Source organism: Ips typographus, linkage group LG2 (assembly GCF_016097725.1).
Source record: "Ips typographus isolate SLU linkage group LG2, UJ_Ityp_2.0, whole genome shotgun sequence".
Taxonomy (NCBI): Eukaryota; Metazoa; Arthropoda; class Insecta; order Coleoptera; family Curculionidae; genus Ips; species Ips typographus.
In genome coordinates this window covers 1,616,040-1,636,141 of record NC_138423.1, presented here as the reverse complement: position 1 = coordinate 1,636,141, position 20,102 = coordinate 1,616,040, and the positions used below count along the sequence as shown (strand labels likewise).

Genomic DNA, 20,102 nt, shown 5'->3' with positions numbered 1-20,102 from the left:
AACAAAGTTTAACGCCCTATATCTCGAAAATTAAAGTTCCAACAGTATATGGCTACAGAACATGATCTTTTTCTTACTTTTACATTTCCTATAAATGTGAACACCCGAGCCTGTATAGTGTTTTAATTGTTAAGTAGGTACATCTCTAGTGGAAGAAAAATTGTACTTGTTTGAAACAAAACAACTTGTACGTACAAAAAGTTACAATTTTATTAAAATAAGGTACACAGCATACGGCATCTCAGTCAAGGCAAAATTACACATTCCGTTGTTTTCAAAGAGGTGGAAATCTACAATTGCGAGAGAGGAGAGTAGATGGCGGGTTTGTAAGAACCGTCATCGTGCAATTTCTCGTTGATGTCGGGTACCCATTGTCCTTCGATTCCGGAACCGACCAAACCCAAAGCTTTGGCGGTCAAACCGGGTCCGGCCAGACCCAAACCCAAACCTAAACCTGGACCAGCAACCACGGCACCAGGTACCACACCAGCAGAAACCAAACCTGCAACGTTTATGAATTTTTTAGAAAACCTCCTTTTTTTGATGGAACTTTAAAAAGTCTTACCAGGAACACCCAAACCTAAACCTCCGGCGATGATGGCACCAGGTGCGGCAATAGGTCCGACAAGTCCCAATCCGGTTCTTTGCACCACTCCAGATGGTCCGGCAATGATAGCAGCACTGTCAACAGCTCCTGACAGTCCCAAGCCGATTCCTCCAGCTGATGCGCAGGCTAAGGCGCCAAGAAGAGTGATTGCCGACTGAAATAATTTTTTTTTAATAATAATTTATGTACAGGAATGATTGATTAATGTAAAAGTTAAATATAATTAACGTATTTGAAATCTTGTACAACCTTCTTGAAACTTTTCAATAAAAAACTCTTATAGTACTTATTTCACTAGCCTAACTGTGAGAATAATTCTGGAAAATCATTGAAATTTTATGTTGGAAAAAACAATTTTATGCAAAAAATCAAAAAATTTGAAATTGTTCATAGAGAAGTATAATGAATTACACCAAAAAATCAATTTAGTTGACCATATACTAGAATATGTATTTCATTTAAAAATGCAGTTTAGAGTTAATTTTTATATTTTGGATAAGATATTTTGTTCTGAGAACAAACTAAATAGACTTATAATAATTTCCAAATTACCTACTCAAAATAACGTTATGAATTGTTAAATTGAAAACATAGTCCATTCTGTATCTATTAGTAAAACTCAATTTATTCACCATCTAACAATACAAGTTGGTCAAGGAAAAAATGTATTATGCCATAAATTAGTATATTGCTCAAAATTAAGTCAAATCTGTATTTTATTATTGAATAAGTCAGTTATTTGATATTTTTGCTTTACAGGGTGTTTAAAATATCACTATTGTCATCTTGGAAATCTTAAGAGATAATCGGTTAAATAGAGGCAATCATCAATGAATATGATTTCCAACGTTTTTATATAGAATTTCCATGTTTAGTACTGTATAGAAGTGGATGATGAGGAATTGGTTTTCTTTTATTTTACTGTTAAAATATGTTTTACAAGATTCTACATTAAAAAGTTACTTTCACAAGATTATCATATTTATTAAATTTTGTCAAAACACATTTTCTTAATATGAATTTTAAATTTTACTTTTTTTCTCATATTGCCACTTGTTCACTAATGACAAATTTCCTACATCAAACCGTCAAAAATCAAATTACTCACGGATACAAAAAAAAGTTGTTACCGAATTCTAGAAAATGCGAACTCGGTACCATTGCACACGGAATATTAAAAGGTTCTAAGAAAAAAAATTTCTCTACGTAACCCACTCTGTATCTCTCACCAGTCTCTTACTTCAGTCAATTAAGATACATGATATTTTAGACATCCTTTTTAAAGTTTTAAATATACTAAAGAGAAGACAAAAAGAGATACGCACATTACAGTTTAGCATGACAATCTATCAAAACTTGTTAGTATGTATATGGTTGTTTGTTTGTCTGTTTTATTTGTATTTTGTAGGGTTTGTTAAACACAAATCTGGATTCAATTGCATCACTGGCTGTCTTACTGCCTAGTAACCCACTAATAACCATTTAATTACTGAAATTTAATATAACAATTTAATTTGTAAATCAGATCGAATGATTAACAATAGTTAATTAGCACAATGGCTATAATATCAGTAATTTTTATTGACTGTATAATATCAAGTTTCACTCTGTATTACAGTATATTTAAATTAAAGCAATTTATGTACATTTTCAAGTGTGGGACATTTTGAAACTTACTCTCTAAATATGGAACATCATTGTTACTGTAATTCTGTTATATCAAAAACTTAAGATCCATGAGAATCACATCTAATACGTAACAAACGTTACTTTTATTATTATTGCCTACACAATGTCCAGTTTTTCACCGTTAATCGTGTTAACCAAGCAGGCTGACCTTACTTTTAATACGATTAAAAAAGTTGATATGAGAAAAAATATGGGTGCTGCAATTTAGTTGCATTAAGATCTGCAGACGTGGTCGCGCCTCTATAGTCGAAGGTTCATATGCAACAACAATAAAGAAAATTGGTTGTAAATTAACATAATTGTGTGGAATGGGTAATGGTGTTACCGCATTCCAAGAGGAATGTGAATGAACAAACAATACCAGTTAGATTCAATTTTTGGTTAGATAGAATTTAAAATTTGAATGATATTGCTCGTTCTTAAAAAGTAAAAATCTTGTGTATTTTACAAACTCACTTGATTATTGATTTATTGCAAATTGAATAATTCATTGCACCTGGAGCTAAAATAAATCATTTTCAAAACAATTCAGTTTAATGCTAAAATTAATGAATTTCAAGTAGAAAGCGATTGTTCTAATACTCGAAGCCATGAAACCAATAATCATAAGAAAAACGGAAAAATTTGTTGCCACAATATTCATTTATTTGGTAACAACCGGTTAAACCATCTTCAGGCCAGTGTCGTAGACCCACCAATTAGTTGCATATTATGTCAACAAGTTTCTGTGTTCAAAATTTAAAAAAATCTATATGTATCTTATTTTTCTGACCTACAACGTGACCTAAAAATTATTACCTGTTTATTAAAATATTTCAAATGATTCAAGTGTATTAGTACATATTTACAAAATGACTCGTACATAGTCCAGAAAGAATTTGTTGTTTTATTGCTGTAAAAATTCAAGTCTCTCTTTCATTACAAGAGAAAAAAGTTTTGATTGCTGTAAATCTTACACTTTCGGTCAAATAATAGTATATTATTCAACGAGCATGTATCGATAGCTATTACTCACGAAGATGAAGTGATCATAAGGTGAATAATAGCCAGTAGAATACTATACTTTTTCTTCGACTGTTGTAAGCATTCACAACGAAAGAAAATAACACACCTTACCTGCTAGTGATTGGTTTGGTAACGGACAATTTGACAGCTTTAGCAAAAATCAAGTCATACTCAATTTGTTACTTTTCAAGTAGGTTGCGTTGTTTTGTACCTTCATGGGATTGATTGAATCTGACAGAGTGCAGGTTTAAGACAGAATTGAAACTGACGGCCAAATGTCATAACTGTAAAAACTTCCCTCATAAAGCTATAAAAATACCTTTGTTAATGTTTATACTGATTTTACTGGATTTTAAAAATGTGTTGTGGTTTTACTACTTTATGGAGAGGATTTTGATGGCTGAAATATTTAAAAATAGACTTAAATAAGTCAGAAACACACAATCCAATGTTATAAATTCCAAAAATGTACTGATTATGGTATAAAATATTCAACAAAAGTCAAATTGTTTTTTTGTTACTTTTCAAGTACCTATGTTGCGTTGTTTTGTACCTCTATGGGATTGAATTTGACAGTTTCCATGTTGGTAAAATAACAAAAAACAGAGCAGTAACTGACGGCCAAATATCATAACTGCCAAAATTCCACTCATGAAGCTATAAAATACGTTTGGTACTGCTTAGACTGATTTTAAGCGTGATTTGTGGTTTTACAGCTTTATGGAGGATTTTGAAGACAGAAACAGACAATCAAATATTATAAATGCCAAAAATGATGGTATAAAATGCATTCAACAAAACTACACTGATTTTGTAACTTTGTACCTTTATGAGATTGAATTTGACAGTTTCCAGGTTTAGAGCAGAACGAAAAACAGAGCTGTAAATGACAGCCAAATGTCCTCTGTCAAAATATGAGGTAAAAATGTATTAGAATGGAAAAGCAAGGTTTAGGAATAACACTATGAACTGAAGAAGCAAAAGTTTAAAAACGTTACATTCAAAACATTCAAGTTTCTATTAATTTTTACGTTAATCCATTTTACTTTGATTTTTGCTATACAGGTTGGTCCAAGTTTATTGTAGGACACTTAAAGGGTAGAAAGTACAAACAAATTAAACGCCAAAGTGCCATATAAACTATGGTTGAAAAGTGCCCCCTATCGGAGCTAGCGATCCCTAAGTTTGTGCCCAAAAATTTTTTTTTATCTTAATTAATACACTAAAATATTTTGTTAAGAATTAATAAAATAAAGTTACAGTTTAAGGAAATTTAAAGCTGTCAATCTTTCTTGAACAGCCCCCGTATTTGTTCATTTTATTTAAAAAAATTGAAAATAATTCTAAATTGACACAAAAATTCATTTGAGTAACTTTTTTTCGTTTAGGAATTAAAAACCAAAAAAATAGTTTTAGTGGCTCACCTTTAAGGTGATCACGTTGGATTTTATTTTTCATGTACTTTCCACCTTTGAATCAATTTGGACCACCCTGTGTATTGTTGGTGTCCGCAGGTGGACAAAACCAGTGAGTAATGACTCATTACTCACGGGTAGGTAATGGGTGTTAATATCATCTATTCAAAACTAGTGAGTAAAATAACAGTTTACTGACTTATAACGGCACGACAAAGTAAACTTGCAAAGAAGTTGCAGGTTTATGATCTTAAACGCAAAAATTTGAAAAGAAATTGCTTGGAAACCTTATTATATGAACTAATTACTGTTAGAAATTCTTCCACAATAATTATTAAGTTTTCAGCCCCAAAAAAAACAATTTTAAGAATATTAACTTATCAACTTCCATTTACTAGTAATAATAAGTTAATAAATACAATAGATGAACAATGTTATACATGTAGAAGACTTTATTAATAAAAAATTAGAGAACAAAGAATTTTCGTAACTGTTTTAGGTATCCTGAATTTTGAGCTCATCAAAAATTAAAGACTAAAAGATATATTTTTATGAAATTAAGGAACGACCAAAAAGCTAAAGTTTTTGATTGCTAAAGCATGTAAATTCAAGTATTTAAATTGTCATTATAACCCAAACTCTTAAAATATTGTAGATTTTTAAATTCAAGCAAGACAAAAAAATACTTTCAGAAATAAAAATTTTAAAAGTTGCAGTTACCTTGCTTAGACATTTAACAAATTTTTGTATTATGTTAAATACCTTAAAATAAAAAAAACCCAATCACCTGACTAAAAAAAAAACATAATACAAACACTTACCAGAGCGTACATGTCTTTTGTCTGCTGATTTGTCCACTGCAAATGCTGTTTTTGCATGTGCCATAACCTATTTTATATAGGCGGACAACCTTGCCCATAAGTCAGTCCACACCCCTATCTAAAGAAAAATGGGTGATATACAACATTTCTTTACCATTAACGCATGGGAGCATAGGTAGATATGATGAAATCCACTTAGGAATTTTATATGTCACTTTTATAAACAATAAATCAAGTAAACAGCTGTTTAAGGTGATTAGAAATATTCTGATTTTGATGACTAATTCTAAGGTAACATCAGTTTCTTATTGAGGCTGAAGGACGAAAGGAACGTCCTGCAAACTTTTACGAAAAGGACGTCATTATCTAAGTTCCAAAATGGAGTTGCTGAGATTCTATTGTGTACATTCTAAACTGTAACATCAAGTTTTAATAGAATCTTGCCAGTTTGTAGAATGAATGATATAGTCTCGTATCTTAATTAACTCAAACTTGTTCCTCTTGACTCTCTTATACAGGGTGTCCATATATGTCAATCATAAATTTTACATTAAAAAACAACCTCACTTTGCTATATGAATTTTAAACGGAAAACTTTTTGAAAATAAACGTTTCACCATGTATTTTTTTATTAATTTTATTTATGCATTGAAATAAAAGAAACCATTGAAAGTTGTCACTAGGGAAATGTCAATGCTTCATTTTTCGATTTTTGTTTTGCAATGTTTATTGAGATGGTTTGATTTCTAATGTACCGGGTGAACCACCAAAAAGTAAGTCGGTGTATTTAGGACATTAAAAATGATACAGATTTGAAACAAAAATTGTATTCAGTAATAGAGGGTACTTTACGGTAAACAGTAAAGGCTTTTTCGATTATCAGATAGGAAATTTAATGAGGATTTCAAAAATGTGCTTAAAACAGTAATTTTCTCACTCTAAGTGGGTTTTACAAGCGATTTTGTCCGTGAGTGTTTATTCAAACGGTGTTACTAGCAGTTCAAACTTTGACATCTATTTTTCCCCTGACTGTATTAAATTTTGTAGTGTTGTTTTATGTTATCAGATAGGAAATTTAATGGGGATTTCAAAAATGTACTTAAAACAGTAATTTTCTTACTCGTAGTGGGTTTTACAAGCGATTTTGTCCGTGAGTGTTTATTCAAACGGTGTTACTAGCAGTTCAAACTTTGACACCCATTTTTTCCCTGACTGTATTAAATTTTGTAGTGTTGCTTTATGTTATCAGATAGGAAATTTAATGAGGATTTCAAAAATGTACTTAGAAAAATCATTTTCTTACTCTAAGTGAGTTTTACAAGCGATTTTGTCCGTGACTGTTTATTTAAACGAGGCTACTAGCAGTTCAAACTTTGACACCCATTTTTCCCCTGACTGTATTAAATTTTGTAGTGTTGTTTTATGTTATCAGATAGGAAATTTAATGAGGATTTCAACAATGTGCTTAAAACAGTCATTTTCTCACTCTAAGTGAGTTTTACAAGCGATTTTGTCCGTGACTGTTTCTTCAAACGGTGTTACTAGCAGTTCAAACTTTGACAAACATTTTTCCCCTGACTGTATTAAATTTTGTAGTGTTGTTTTATGTTATCAGATAGTAAATTTAATGACGATTTCAAAACTGTGCTTAAAACAGTAATTTTCTCACTCTAAGTGGGTTTTACAAGCGATTTTGTGCGTGACTGTTTATTCAAACGGTGTTACTAGCAGTTCAAACTTTGACACCCATTTTTCCCCTGACTGTATTAAATTTTGTAGTGTTGTTTTATATTATCAGATAGTAAATTTAATGACGATTTCAAAACTGTGCTTAAAACAGTCATTTTCTCACTCTAAGTGGGTTTTAGAAGCGATTTTGTCCGTAACTGTTTAGTCAAACGGTGTTACTAGCAGTTCAAACTTTGACCCCTATTTTTCCCCTGACTGTATTAAATTTTGTAGTGTTGTTTTATGTTATCAGATAGGAAATTTAATGAGGATTTCAAAAATGTACTTAAAACAGTAATTTTCTTACTCTAAGTGCGTTTTAGAAGCGATTTTGTCCGTAACTGTTTAGTCAAACGGTGTTACTAGCAGTTCAAACTTTGACCCCTATTTTTCCCCTGACTGTATTAAATTTTGTAGTGTTGTTTTATGTTATCAGATAGGAAATTTAATGAGGATTTCAAAAATGTACTTAAAACAGTAATTTTCTTACTCTAAGTGCGTTTTACAAGCGATTTTGTCCGTGACTGTTTCTTCAAACGGTGTTACTAGCAGTTCAAACTTTGACAAACATTTTTCCCCTGACTGTATTAAATTTTGTATTGTTGTTTTATATTATCAGATAGTAAATTTAATGACGATTTCAAAACTGTGCTTAAAACAGTAATTTTCTCACTCTAAGTGGGTTTTACAAGCGATTTTGTACGTGACTGTTTATTCAAACGGTGTTACTAGCAGTTCAAACTTTGACACCCATTTTTCCCCTGACTGTATTAAATTTTGTAGTGTTGTTTTATATTATCAGATAGTAAATTTAATGACGATTTCAAAACTGTGCTTAAAACAGTCATTTTCTCACTCTAAGTGGGTTTTAGAAGCGATTTTGTCCGTAACTGTTTAGTCAAACGGTGTTACTAGCAGTTCAAACTTTGACCCCTATTTTTCCCCTGACTGTATTAAATTTTGTAGTGTTGTTTTATGTTATCAGATAGGAAATTTAATGAGGATTTCAAAAATGTACTTAAAACAGTAATTTTCTTACTCTAAGTGCGTTTTACAAGCGATTTTGTCCGTGACTGTTTATTCAAACGGTGTTACTAGCAGTTTAAACTTTGACACCCATTTTTCCCCTGACTGTATTAAATTTTGTATTGTTGTTTTATATTATCAGATAGGAAATTTAATGAGGATTTCAAAAATGTACTTAAAACAGTAATTTTCTTACTCTAAGTGCGTTTTACAAGCGATTTTGTCCGTGACTGTTTAATCAAACGGTGTTACTAGCAGTTTAAACTTTGACACCCATTTTTCCCCTGACTGTATTAAATTTTGTATTGTTGTTTTATATTATCAGATAGGAAATTTAATGAGGATTTCAAAAATGTGCTTGAAACAGTCATTTTCTTACTCCAAGTGGGCGATATTGTCGCTGACTTTTCTTTCAAATTGTGTCTCTGGAATTTTATATTTTGACCACTTTTCTCTCTGACTTTACTTGATTTTGAAGTGATTTTTTATGTCATTAGATAGAAAATTTAATGAGAATTAGAAAAATGTGCTTAAAAATATGATTCGGTCACTCCAAGTGGGTTTTACAAGCAACTTAGTCCTTTTTACTAACTTAACAAACCAGTTTTTCCTGAATTACTCGAAAACGGTGACTGTTAAAAAAAAATTGCAGGAGACCAAAAATGTTCTTAACTTAGCACCGTGAGGTTACAGGACCGTTTTAGCTTCCAGTATACAGGGTGTGCAGGAAAAGTATGGTGATTGAATGTTTTCGGTCACCCTGTACACATTTTTTGAGATAGAATTTTTTGCTCAACACTACTGGAAAGAGGAGCTCAAGACGGCTAATTTAAGCGATTCAACTTCCCTGAACTCTCAAAAAATAACCGAGTTATAGGCTGTTCAAATTTTATACCAGAATTTCAACTGATTTGAAAATTTGTTACACTAAACCAGTTTTTCCTTAATAACTCGAAAAATTTTAAAGAAAGCTGAAATTTTCCTAAAGAACTGCTAAACTTATCTCTGGAGTTTCACAGTCCTTCAGTGCCGCCATTATTCAGGGAGTGCATGAAAAATATAGCGATTCAGATTTATGACTTCTCAAATTAATGACAGTCAGGACAGGAAAATGATATTTTTCAAGCAAATTTCAATTAGACCCATAAATTGACTGGTAAAATTGGTAAATTTTCCTGTCATTGAACCAATCACATGAATCAATTTGGGACACACTGTATTATATGTTAAAAGCAACAAGTATATTTTTGTTTTTTTAGTGAAAATACTATTACGTAGAGCTTGAAAAATGATAAATGCCTTAGCAAATCACAAAGTGATGCCCGATTGAATCACTGATTGTTTATTTGCCTAGTCAAGTAACAACTGCCTGTGTTTAAATTAGGCCTTTGTCTAGCTAGCAAACTAGCAAAATGTTAGAAATTATTATTATATTATGACACGTAATCGCAATGAACTAAGTTAGTCATCTAAAACGAGACGGTTTAAGTATACACAAGCCTAATCCTAGCTTCCCAATGTGGCTTGTTGCCGACCATTACACCTTTCTTTAGTCGTTGCAATTTAGCAAGTCGTAACAAACTGCAAATTGCAATTGATTTTATAGGTTTGTCGATAACCTTGCACACCCAATTACTCTCTAGTTCCTTTCAGAAGCTATAGATTTTCCGATCAGGAACAACTTTGTAAGGTATTAAATTTGCAATGGAACCCTAAAGGGGAATTGGTTTTCTCTGCGTTCTTTAACCGAAAGAAATTACGAAAACTACTCTTGATATTTCTTTCTGCCGGGAACTATACGCAAACGCGAAGGGGATTAAAATAAGCGTGCAAGTGGATTATTTGGGCACTTTTAGGGAAAGAAATTGCCTGTTTGACAGGTAAACATTACGGGGAAAATACTGAAGAAAATTAAACGCGACGGGTTTTTAAGACGAAATCAGAAAAATAATAAATGTTTTCCTTAATTTAATTAAATTTCAAAGATTTAAGTTTGTATGGCTGGTATTAAAAATGCTGAATTTCTGTCATTTTAGAAAATGTAAAAATTATTGTTCATATTTATTTTTGAAGCAGCAATTTCGAAACTGGACTCGGGAAGTTGTCTCAGACTCAATATTTTGTATGAAAGGAATTTTATTAAAGCTGTCTAAACTCCTAACCTAACCTACCTTGAACTACCGCGCAAATTCTTTTCTGACTAGAGTTTTATCTCTGGCAAACGAAAAACCTCAGCTGGATTATTCTTGTGGAACTTTGGTACAGTTTAGGAGACAGATCAGGAATCTACAAATGGATGTTCAAATATTAGACTAAATTTATGTAGTTCGTACCCACAGTATTGTAAGGTTGTGGTACATTGCTTTCACTAGGATCAATTTTCTTTAAGAGAGTTTGGTACTCCTTTGTTTTTGTTGTTTCTTTCTTATAGTTTAGTTCGTTGTAAGTGTATTTAACCTAGGCCATGGGCATGCCCCGTAAATAAATAAATAAATAAAAAAAATTTTCAAGCGGTCTAAAATAAGCCTATTGTGTACCTGTACTGCCGGCGTAGAAAAGCTATTTCATATCCTAGGAGGTAAAAAAATATGTCCAGAACTTGATCCAGACTAAAAGCGTTGCATTTAGAAAAAAGCAGATGAAATTAATGCAATTAACACTTACTTTGCTTTGATTGGCTTGTCAGGCTTGGCTCTGCAATACAATCCTTTCATGTTCTTATTCTGAAATACACAGTTTTCCTGAAGGTGTCAGGGCTAAATTTGTGATCAAATTCAAAATCAACAAACGGACTGACACAAAAAGACAAAAACTGATTGACACAACAAGGCTAATACGATAACAACACGAAGCTATTTCCAAAGTTGTCTAACAGAGGGCGTATCATGGCTGTCTAGCGTCATCTGTCGATTACGGTTACGCGCTCCGAATTTACACGGAACGCGGTTCTTGAAAATAGGCTTTCAAAAATGTTATCGGCCATTTGCTCTGGTTTTCTGGCTTCAAATCTCCGTTGTTCTATGAGAATGATATTTTTGATAATAACCGTTATATATGTATATTTACTATGAATTAATCGGTTAACCTGGCTAGGAAACGATACACATCCTATGTTTACCTTATTACGCTTTCACTGTGTCATCTGTCAAAAATCGTGATGTCCATGGCACACTAATCCAAAATTCAAAATACTACTAATTGCGTTGTTGTATTGTCAAATAAGGTTTCAGTGAAGCCGTAAAGCGACCTAAATCGCCGAAATGAGTGATAGTGATAAAATAAGTTGTACACCACCTGTTTTAGCAGCAATAGCGTCAAATACGCTAAATAATTTGATTCCTGGCAGGTCCCGCGAAATGTATGAACGAGCGTACAATAAATTCACCACTTGGGCCAGAGAACACCAAGCGGTCAATTTTACCGAAAATGTTGTATTGGCCTATTTTGCCCATTTAAGTAAATCATTGAAGAATTCGACAAGCTGAGCTAAATATTAAAGACAGTATAAATGTTCTATCGTATACAAAGGTGCAAGCATTTTTAAAGCAAAAAAGTGAAAACTATGCAGCTAAAAAGTCTAGAACCAAGTAGACACTTTTTTAACAGAAGCACCTGACAAAAGGTAAGATCCGAAACAAAAATGAATTTATGATTTTTTTTAATACCTATATTCAACATTTTTAGGTTGTTTTAATATACGGCATATCAGGGGCATGTCGATGTAATGAACTGGTAAACTTGAGAATTCAAGATATTGAATACATGGAAACATATTACAATTGTTGGAGAATTTTACATAAATATTTGTAAAAAATACTTGTCTCTTCGTCCAGATGTTATTGATACAGATCGTTTTTTCATTAAATATCAAAATGGAGTTTGCCACAGAGTTTTAATGGGTATTCACAAAATCTCAAGTATTCCCAAGGAAATAGCGTTGTTTTTGAAATTGGCTGATGTCAAAGAATATACTGGTCACTGCCTTCGCCGTACCTCTGCAACTCTTCTTGTAGATAATGGTGGAGACATTTGCTCATTGAAAAGACACGCTGTTTGGAGGTCTACAACTGTAGCAAAAGGCTACATTGACGATTCTTTAAGAAATAAAAATGACACAGCAATGAAAATTCTGGATGTAAATGATTGTAATTTAAAACCAATGGAGAACAATACCACAGATGATATCAGAGAACCAGTAATTTCAACAAACCCACAACAACAACCTACTTTAAATGTAGACCATGAAGTAAAGGGGCAGGAATTTCATTTATGGCAGAATTGTAAATTTGAAAATTGCTCATTTAAACTGACGGTTCATAGTTCGAATACCGACAAAGAAAATGTGTAGATTCTATTAATTGATATTTTAATTTATGTTAATTGTGTTGTGAATATAAAAAGTTTGTAATGCAAACAAACATGAAAAATCAGTGGTTTATTATGCTTAATGAAAAAGTTGAATTTATAAGATTGTGTTAAAATGATTGACCAAATTATGTATGCTAGTATTATCCTAACTAGCCAACAAATTGGGTTTTCCGGTCAAAACATCGCAAATCCATACACCCTGTATACATGCCGCTTGAAAAAAAAATAGTATACGTTAAACGGACGTAGAAAGCGATTATTATGCTTCGCTCAGTTGTTGGACAATTCCGAGCTCAGTACAATAATCGCCTCTTTCTACGCCTAATAACATAATATACTATTTTAAATCCATCATATGGTTTCTAATAATGTGTAAATGGTTAAGTCTATCTATTCCTTATAATGACCAAACGGTTGAATACACCCTCTTTGCCGATGACACCACCGTTTCTCTTTCTGCTGAAGGGGTTGAGGGCTGCCAGGTTGGCACGGGAGAGACAGAGGACTGGTTCTGATCTAATGCTACTGCTGAATGACTGCTGCTGAAGACGCTGTTGTTGAATTGTTGGACACACCAAAAGTGGGACATTTCTGGGTGTGACTTTGGATCCCAAACTACAGTGATGTGAGCATGTTGATGCCCTTGCAGGGAAACTTACCAGGAGCGTCTATCTTCTCCGGCATCTCTCTCGGTGTGTCTCTGCTGGTGTAATATGAACAGCTTATTTCGCAGTTTTTCATACACACATTAGCTATTCATAATTAAACAAATCAAAGAAAAAGCTATAGAGTTTAACACGCCCGCATACGTGTGTTTCATCGATTTGACCAAAGCGTTCGATAGAGCTCGCCTTCCTGACATAATTAAAACATTGAAAGATAAGAAAGTACCAGATAATATAGTGAGAATTATACGAAAACTAAACATCGACAATACAACTAAAGTAAAAGTAGACAATGATCTAACACAAGATATACCAACCCCAGGAGGCATCAGACAAGGAGATAGTCTCAGTCCATTCCTATTCAATCTCCTAATGGATAGCATCATAGAACAAGTATCAGCCATGAACAAGGGATATCGAATGGGAGACAACAGAATAAGCATGGTGTGCTATGCGGATGATGCAGCAATCATCGCAGAAACAGAAGATGATCTGCAAAGACAATTGCATAAATTCTATCAAGTCAACCGAGAGTTAAACATGAACATCTCTACAGAAAAAACCAAAAGTTTAACATTTGCAAAAGATCCGCTAAGATGCAAACTGGTTGTAGGAAATGATATTATTGAACAAGTCTCACAATTTAAATATCTTGGAATAGAACTCTCAGGCCACCACGATCCGGTAAAAGACTTGAGAAGTCAAGTGAACAAGGCGACGGCTATATCAGGATGTTTAAGGCAAATAGTCTGGTCGAACCAATACATGCGCAAAGACAGTAAAATAAAAATCTATAAAACATGTGTTCGACCAATAATGACATATGGCATAGAAGTTCGCGAGGAAACAACTAAAACTAAAAGCATGCTCAGGGTGGCAGAAATGAGAAGCTTAAGAACTATACTCGGAAAGACCAGAAGGGACCGAATTAGAAACACGGACGTAAGACAGCAATGCGGAGTACAGGACGTAATTAGATGGGGGAGACAGAGGAAAAGGCAATGGTACGCGCATGTGAAGCGCATGGAGGTGAGCAGATTACCTCGCATAGCCCTCGAAGGAAAACCAGTAGGCAAAAGAATACCAGGAAGACCACCAAAAAGATGGAAAGACAGCTGGCAATCCACCTCCCAAGAGCTGATACAGAGGCAACCTTGAATATAACAGATCGTCAGATCTCAAAAAAGAAGAAGAAGAAGAGACATTAGCTATGCAATTGTTGCATGGGGACATTCGGCGGGGAGGCACACGGTTTTCGGACTACAGAGGAGGGCTGTGAGGGTAGTATCTGGTTTGAGTTATAGGGAGGACTGCATTGATTTGAGGGATTTGACTGTGCCTAGTCTTTATTTGTTTGCGTGCCTGGTGTATGTGAGGGAAAACCTAGACCTTTTTCCAACTCTTCGGGAAATGCATGCCTATAGCATTCGTGCCGGGGATGATCTGGCGCCTGCAAAGGTGTTGGGATGGCCTGGGGTATTTGGCGATTAAATATTTTAATACTAGGATAAGAGAGTTGTCACTGTGTGTGTTTAAAACTCGAATAAAAAAGTTCCTTACTAGTACAGCTTTCTACTCCCCTGAAGAGTATTTTAATTCAAATTTCAATCAGGTGTAATAGGCTTGGACCTTTTTATACGTAATGTTTTTTTTTCTTTTAGTAGTCCATTCTATGTCTGTTTGGTATTTAGGTAACTTAGTAATTAGGATCTATTTTACTTTATAAATTTAATTTTGGATTAAAATTTTGGTAATTTGGATTAAAATACCTTTCATAAGCAAATGTTAATAATTTTATCACTTTAATGACTAATTGCATTTTTTTAAATTTTAATATTTTTCTTTCTTCTTTCTGATTATTTTGTAAACAAATTCATTTACAGAAATATGTAATGAACGGAATAGAAGCCAGTTTATATTAGACTTGTGTACTGAAGCATGACACCTTTACTGTTCCAAACCACTGACTTCTTGGCATTTATTGCTAAATAACACAAAAACAATTGTCAGCATAAGCGTTTATTCGCTCTTTTAAGTTCAAGACAGATAAATCGTGTCCTATCGTTTGCCAAGTTGGACAGGCCCTGACTATACACAAAAACAAAATTAATTAGTTACATTCTAAATTTTTTTATTTAATTTAAAATATACAATTTAATGGACAAGTTCGGGTCTGTAAGAACCGTCATCGTACAATTTCTCGCTGATGTCACCGACGTAGGCGCCTTCAAGGCCGGAACCAGCTGGAGTCAAACCGTATGGCGATGGGGCCAATGGGATAGCTCTCAATTCTGGCCTGTAGCTGCCGTCGTCGTAGAGTTTCTCGTTGATGTCGGGAACGTAGGCTCCTTCAAGTCCGGAACCAGCTGGAGTCAATCCGTATGGGGATGGGGCCAATGGAATAGCTCTCAATTCTGGCTTGTAGGATCCGTCATCGTACAGTCTTTCCGTGTTATCGTGAACGTATTGGCCTTCGGGAGCGTGGATGGCACCAGCTACCACCAAGTTGGTGTAAGGAGAGGCCACGTAAGCCAATGGTACACCAACACCAGCGTTGGCGAAGGCGATAGCGCCCAAGATGACAACGGTCTAAAAAGAAATTATTTATTGTTAAATCAAATTACTAATGTAATCAATGAGTCACAATTGGTGAGAAAGACAATACTAGGTGTGCTAACACAGCGGTTGTGAGATTACGTCACAACTGCCCTACTCAATCTGTACAACTCCTAAAGGTTGTATCAGAAATTTAACAGCTCATTAACATGACATTTTTGGTAAATTTTGTCTGTCAATTTGACAAAACTTTGCAGTTTAAAAGCTTTGTTAAAAAGTTAAAACTTTGACATTAAAAGGACAGGTGTTGCTTCTATCAACTAATACACTAATGGCCAATTTCAACAACGTATTTCACCACAACTATGAAAGTATTTTAAAAGTATACTTTACGAATTATGAATGGAAGTTCAATTATAAAAGTGCCATTTTGTGAGCAAAATACTAGACAAACATATACTACTATTTGAGGGACCATACGAAGACAACAAGGTTATACAACCGAACTAAAAGCATTATAGGCGAATTTCTAAACTGATTAAAATTAATCCAGAGCCGTACTAAGTAAAAACATATTTGTTTTGACTTAAAGCTATATCACTTTAGAAAATCTTTGTTTGATGATCAAAGGCTGCTCTTTAAAGTAGTATTTTTTGAGGCTTTATAAAGCTACTGACAGTTCTCCAGAGTTGCACTAAGTGAAATTTGAATTTAATTTTTGCAAAGCTTACTATTTCTTTAACAGTTTTTAAGAGTCAATTTTCTAAATTTTATTTTCTCAGAGTTATAGTGTCTTTTGTACTCAGTGCTTAGTTGAAGTAGGTTGTATCCTGAGAACAAGCCAAAAATTAGGTTTTCAGTTTTAAAATTTGGTTAATCAAAAGCAGAAAAAACTTGGTGGGTACCAATTAGTAAAAATTTCGTAAAAATCACAGCTTATTCAAGTTCAAAGGACTACTATTTTTACAATTGTTTTTGCAACATTTGAGTGTCATTTGAAGATATTTCAAAAAATTTTTTTTTAAAGAGGCATGGGCGAGAAAACTAGACGTTTACGTATAAAAATGCTTTCTGAAAGAAGAAAAGGTTTAGAATGGCAAAGCCGGATTGAGAAGTAGTGCGGTGTTGTCAGAGTTCCAGGTTTAGTAGTACCCAACAATGTTGGGTATTGTTGTACGTGTTACACTGAAAAGACCAAAATGAAATTGTAAAACAGTGCGACTGTTGAAATGATTTACGGACAAAGTTTAAAAAACCTGAAGCATTTTAACGAGTTTTAATAATAATTTAACTAACCTTAAGTAAGAATATTGAATCTAAACTCGTACAAGTTTATAATAAAATTATAAAAAAAAGAGAAGCAAGGGACAAAATGAGAATAATACAGAATAAGGAATATGAAAAGTGTATAAACACCCGAAACGTCACAAAATTAAAGACAAATGAAAACAATAAAAAAAGAGAAAGAAAGTGAAAGAAATCAGCCGCAACACAATACTTAAAAAAAGTGTCACAACAAGCTAAAAGCACAGCTCAAAAATTGTCGATCAGAACATCAAGAAGAAGGTTAATAATATTATATAAAGAAAAAAAGTTCCTAGTTAATGAAAAAAAAACACCAAAAAAATAGGTTAGGTTAGGTTATTATCAGCGCTAGTGACTACGAACTAAATAGGACACAAATAGGTTCTCTAAAATCGCAATTTTCAGGTTTTTGATTTAAAACTGTACCATTCCGTATAAAAAATTACAGTTTATTATGTTCGAACAAAACGAAATAACTAAAGCTTGTAATATTCGACTTTTTTCAAGTTATGTGAATTAAATGACGAAATCTCAGGTCAAAATTTTGTTAAGCGACCTTGCTACCAAAAATTGAATTAGCTTACAAAACAGGAAACAGAAGGCCAACGGTGTGAAAAATGGTTCAATTACGTAACCACACCCAAACAGGTATTTTTTGCACAATTCTTTAAACAATCCACCATTAATTTCAATTAAGTCAACAAATATCAAACTTTGAACTAATTTATAATTGGATTTAATTTAGAATACTAGCCCTTTAATTATATTTTTTTTAATATAAATAAAATTTGTTACCAAAGAAACCATTTTAAGTCAAAACGATTACCAGCTTAATGCAGAATTAATTAACACAAAAAAATGTAGCAGTGTGAGTCATAATCAGGAATGCTAATAAATCGTTTATCAAGGTGAGGTGTAGCACTAATTAAAAATGCAAAAACGTGAGTAAAGTATGAAGTAAATACAGTTAGAAGCGACACTTTTGAAAATGTAAAAAAAATATTAGTGAATAAAAAAAGTAGGTAATTAAGCAAAAATCCGATTAAGTCACAGAAGGTAAACTACATCAAACACGCCACACCAACCCAAAGTTATACCATAAAAATTATAATAAGATTAAGTAGTAGGTTGATCACTTACACTGACGAATGCGTTCATTGTTGTAGATAGACCTTGTTGCTGTTCTATACAAACCCGAACAAGTGATACCATGTTTGTTTTCTTATTCCAATTTATATTTCTTTAACAACCTTGCGGTTTGGGGAACGCCCAGAAATTCGCCGTCGATTTTTTGGGATTCTGATGGTTTCGTGTGTACAGCATTTCCTGATCGGGCGGTAAGTAACCTTTTCCATATAACACGACAAACCGGATGTCTCGACTAGGTCCCTATAATAAATTTGTTTATTTAGCTAATAGCTATATACAAAAAACACAGAACAGTAAGTATAGGTATACAATTCTAAATATTTTCAAAATGCGGACATATTTACAATGTGTTCGCGTAGATGGACTTTAAACATTCTCACAGTATTACATTGTTTTATACATTTTGGTAGCTGATTATAATTAAGAAGTCCTCTATATAAAGGCGAATTTAGGGCTTGATCTGTATTACAATGTCTCAAAATAATAAAATCATCACAATTTCTTGTACTGTAACTATGGACCTCAGAAAAGGTTGTTATTTTTCTACACAGGTATTCCGGCAGTAACCCCCGCTTCATTTTAAAAATAAACAAATACACATCAAACATTATCATCTGACGTACGGACAACATATTCAAAGTTTTCTGCATGGTACTTATTGAGACATATCTATTACACTTAAGGATGGTTCTCATCGCTCTGTTCTGTACGATCTCGAACTCCCGCACCTTAAAACTGGGTAGACCATAAAGAAGAGTGGAACAGAACTGCAAATGCGGCGAAGCGATACTATTATATAGCAATAGTTTGGTGTACAATGACAAATTTTTTCCGACTCTAGAAATAAAATTAACTTTCTTTGCATATTTCCTTAACGTATAGTCAGCATGAGCATGGAATGTTAGACATGGATCAAAAATTACTCCCAAATACTTGATGTTTTGCTCATAAGATATGCTATGACCATCCATTTTCAGATCTATGTCGTCAATATTAAAGCTATTCAATTTACATTTTCTTCCAAATATACAAAATTTAGTTTTTGCTGTATTTATGCTCAGGTTATTCTTGCACAACCAATGAAACAAATGTTCCAAATCTTGATTTACTTTCTGCTGCATCTGCATTAAGTTAGTTCCAGATATATAAATCATAGTATCATCCGCGAACAGTTCGACTCCACAATTCTCAACCACGCCCACAATATCATTTATATACAATAAAAACAACAACGGTCCTAAAACCGTCCCCTGTGGCACCCCATACTCAACCGGTAAAGAATCAGACATACTATTATTCAACTTAACTTTTTGTCGCCTATCATTCAAGTACGACTCAAACCACCGCAACACAACATGTTTGAGGCCCACATTACTAAGTTTCTGCAATAAAATACTTCTTGAGACAGTTTCAAATGCCCTCTTTAGGTCTAAAAATACAGCAAGTACAAAATTACCACTATCTATACTATTAATAAAACTATCACAAACGCTGACCAACACAGATTCACAAGAATGTTTTTCTCTAAAACCAGACTGATTTGGTATCAAAATATTATTCTTATCACAGTGAAGCTGTAGTTGCGCTTTTACTACCAATTCTAATACTTTTTCGTACAACTCGACTGTATTTATGGGTCGAAACTCAGTGTGTACCCTAGTGTTCTGCACTTTCGGGACAGGTATAATAATCGATTCCTTCCATGCATGTGGAAAAACTCCAGCTGTCAGTGAAGAATTTATAATATCTAGTAGGCGGTTTCCCGCCA

The 20,102-nt window shown here is 33.4% G+C and overlaps 2 protein-coding genes across 6 annotated transcripts in view; one reads left to right on the top strand and one right to left on the bottom strand.

The window, feature by feature from the left end:
- The window catches only part of nolo (ADAMTS-like no long nerve cord), a 219,832-nt gene that overhangs the window by 108,759 nt on the left and 90,971 nt on the right, over window positions 1–20,102 (top strand). The window lies entirely within an intron of this gene.
- LOC145725568 (uncharacterized) lies at window positions 186–18,465 on the bottom strand. The gene is made up of 5 exons (XM_081974364.1): window positions 18,326–18,465; window positions 15,482–15,913; window positions 5,538–5,573; window positions 566–761; window positions 186–502 (listed from the first exon to the last, which is right to left on the bottom strand). Exons 1-5 carry the CDS (start codon window positions 18,395–18,397, stop codon window positions 291–293), a joined length of 948 nt encoding a protein of 315 aa, XP_081830490.1. The 5' UTR covers window positions 18,398–18,465; the 3' UTR covers window positions 186–290.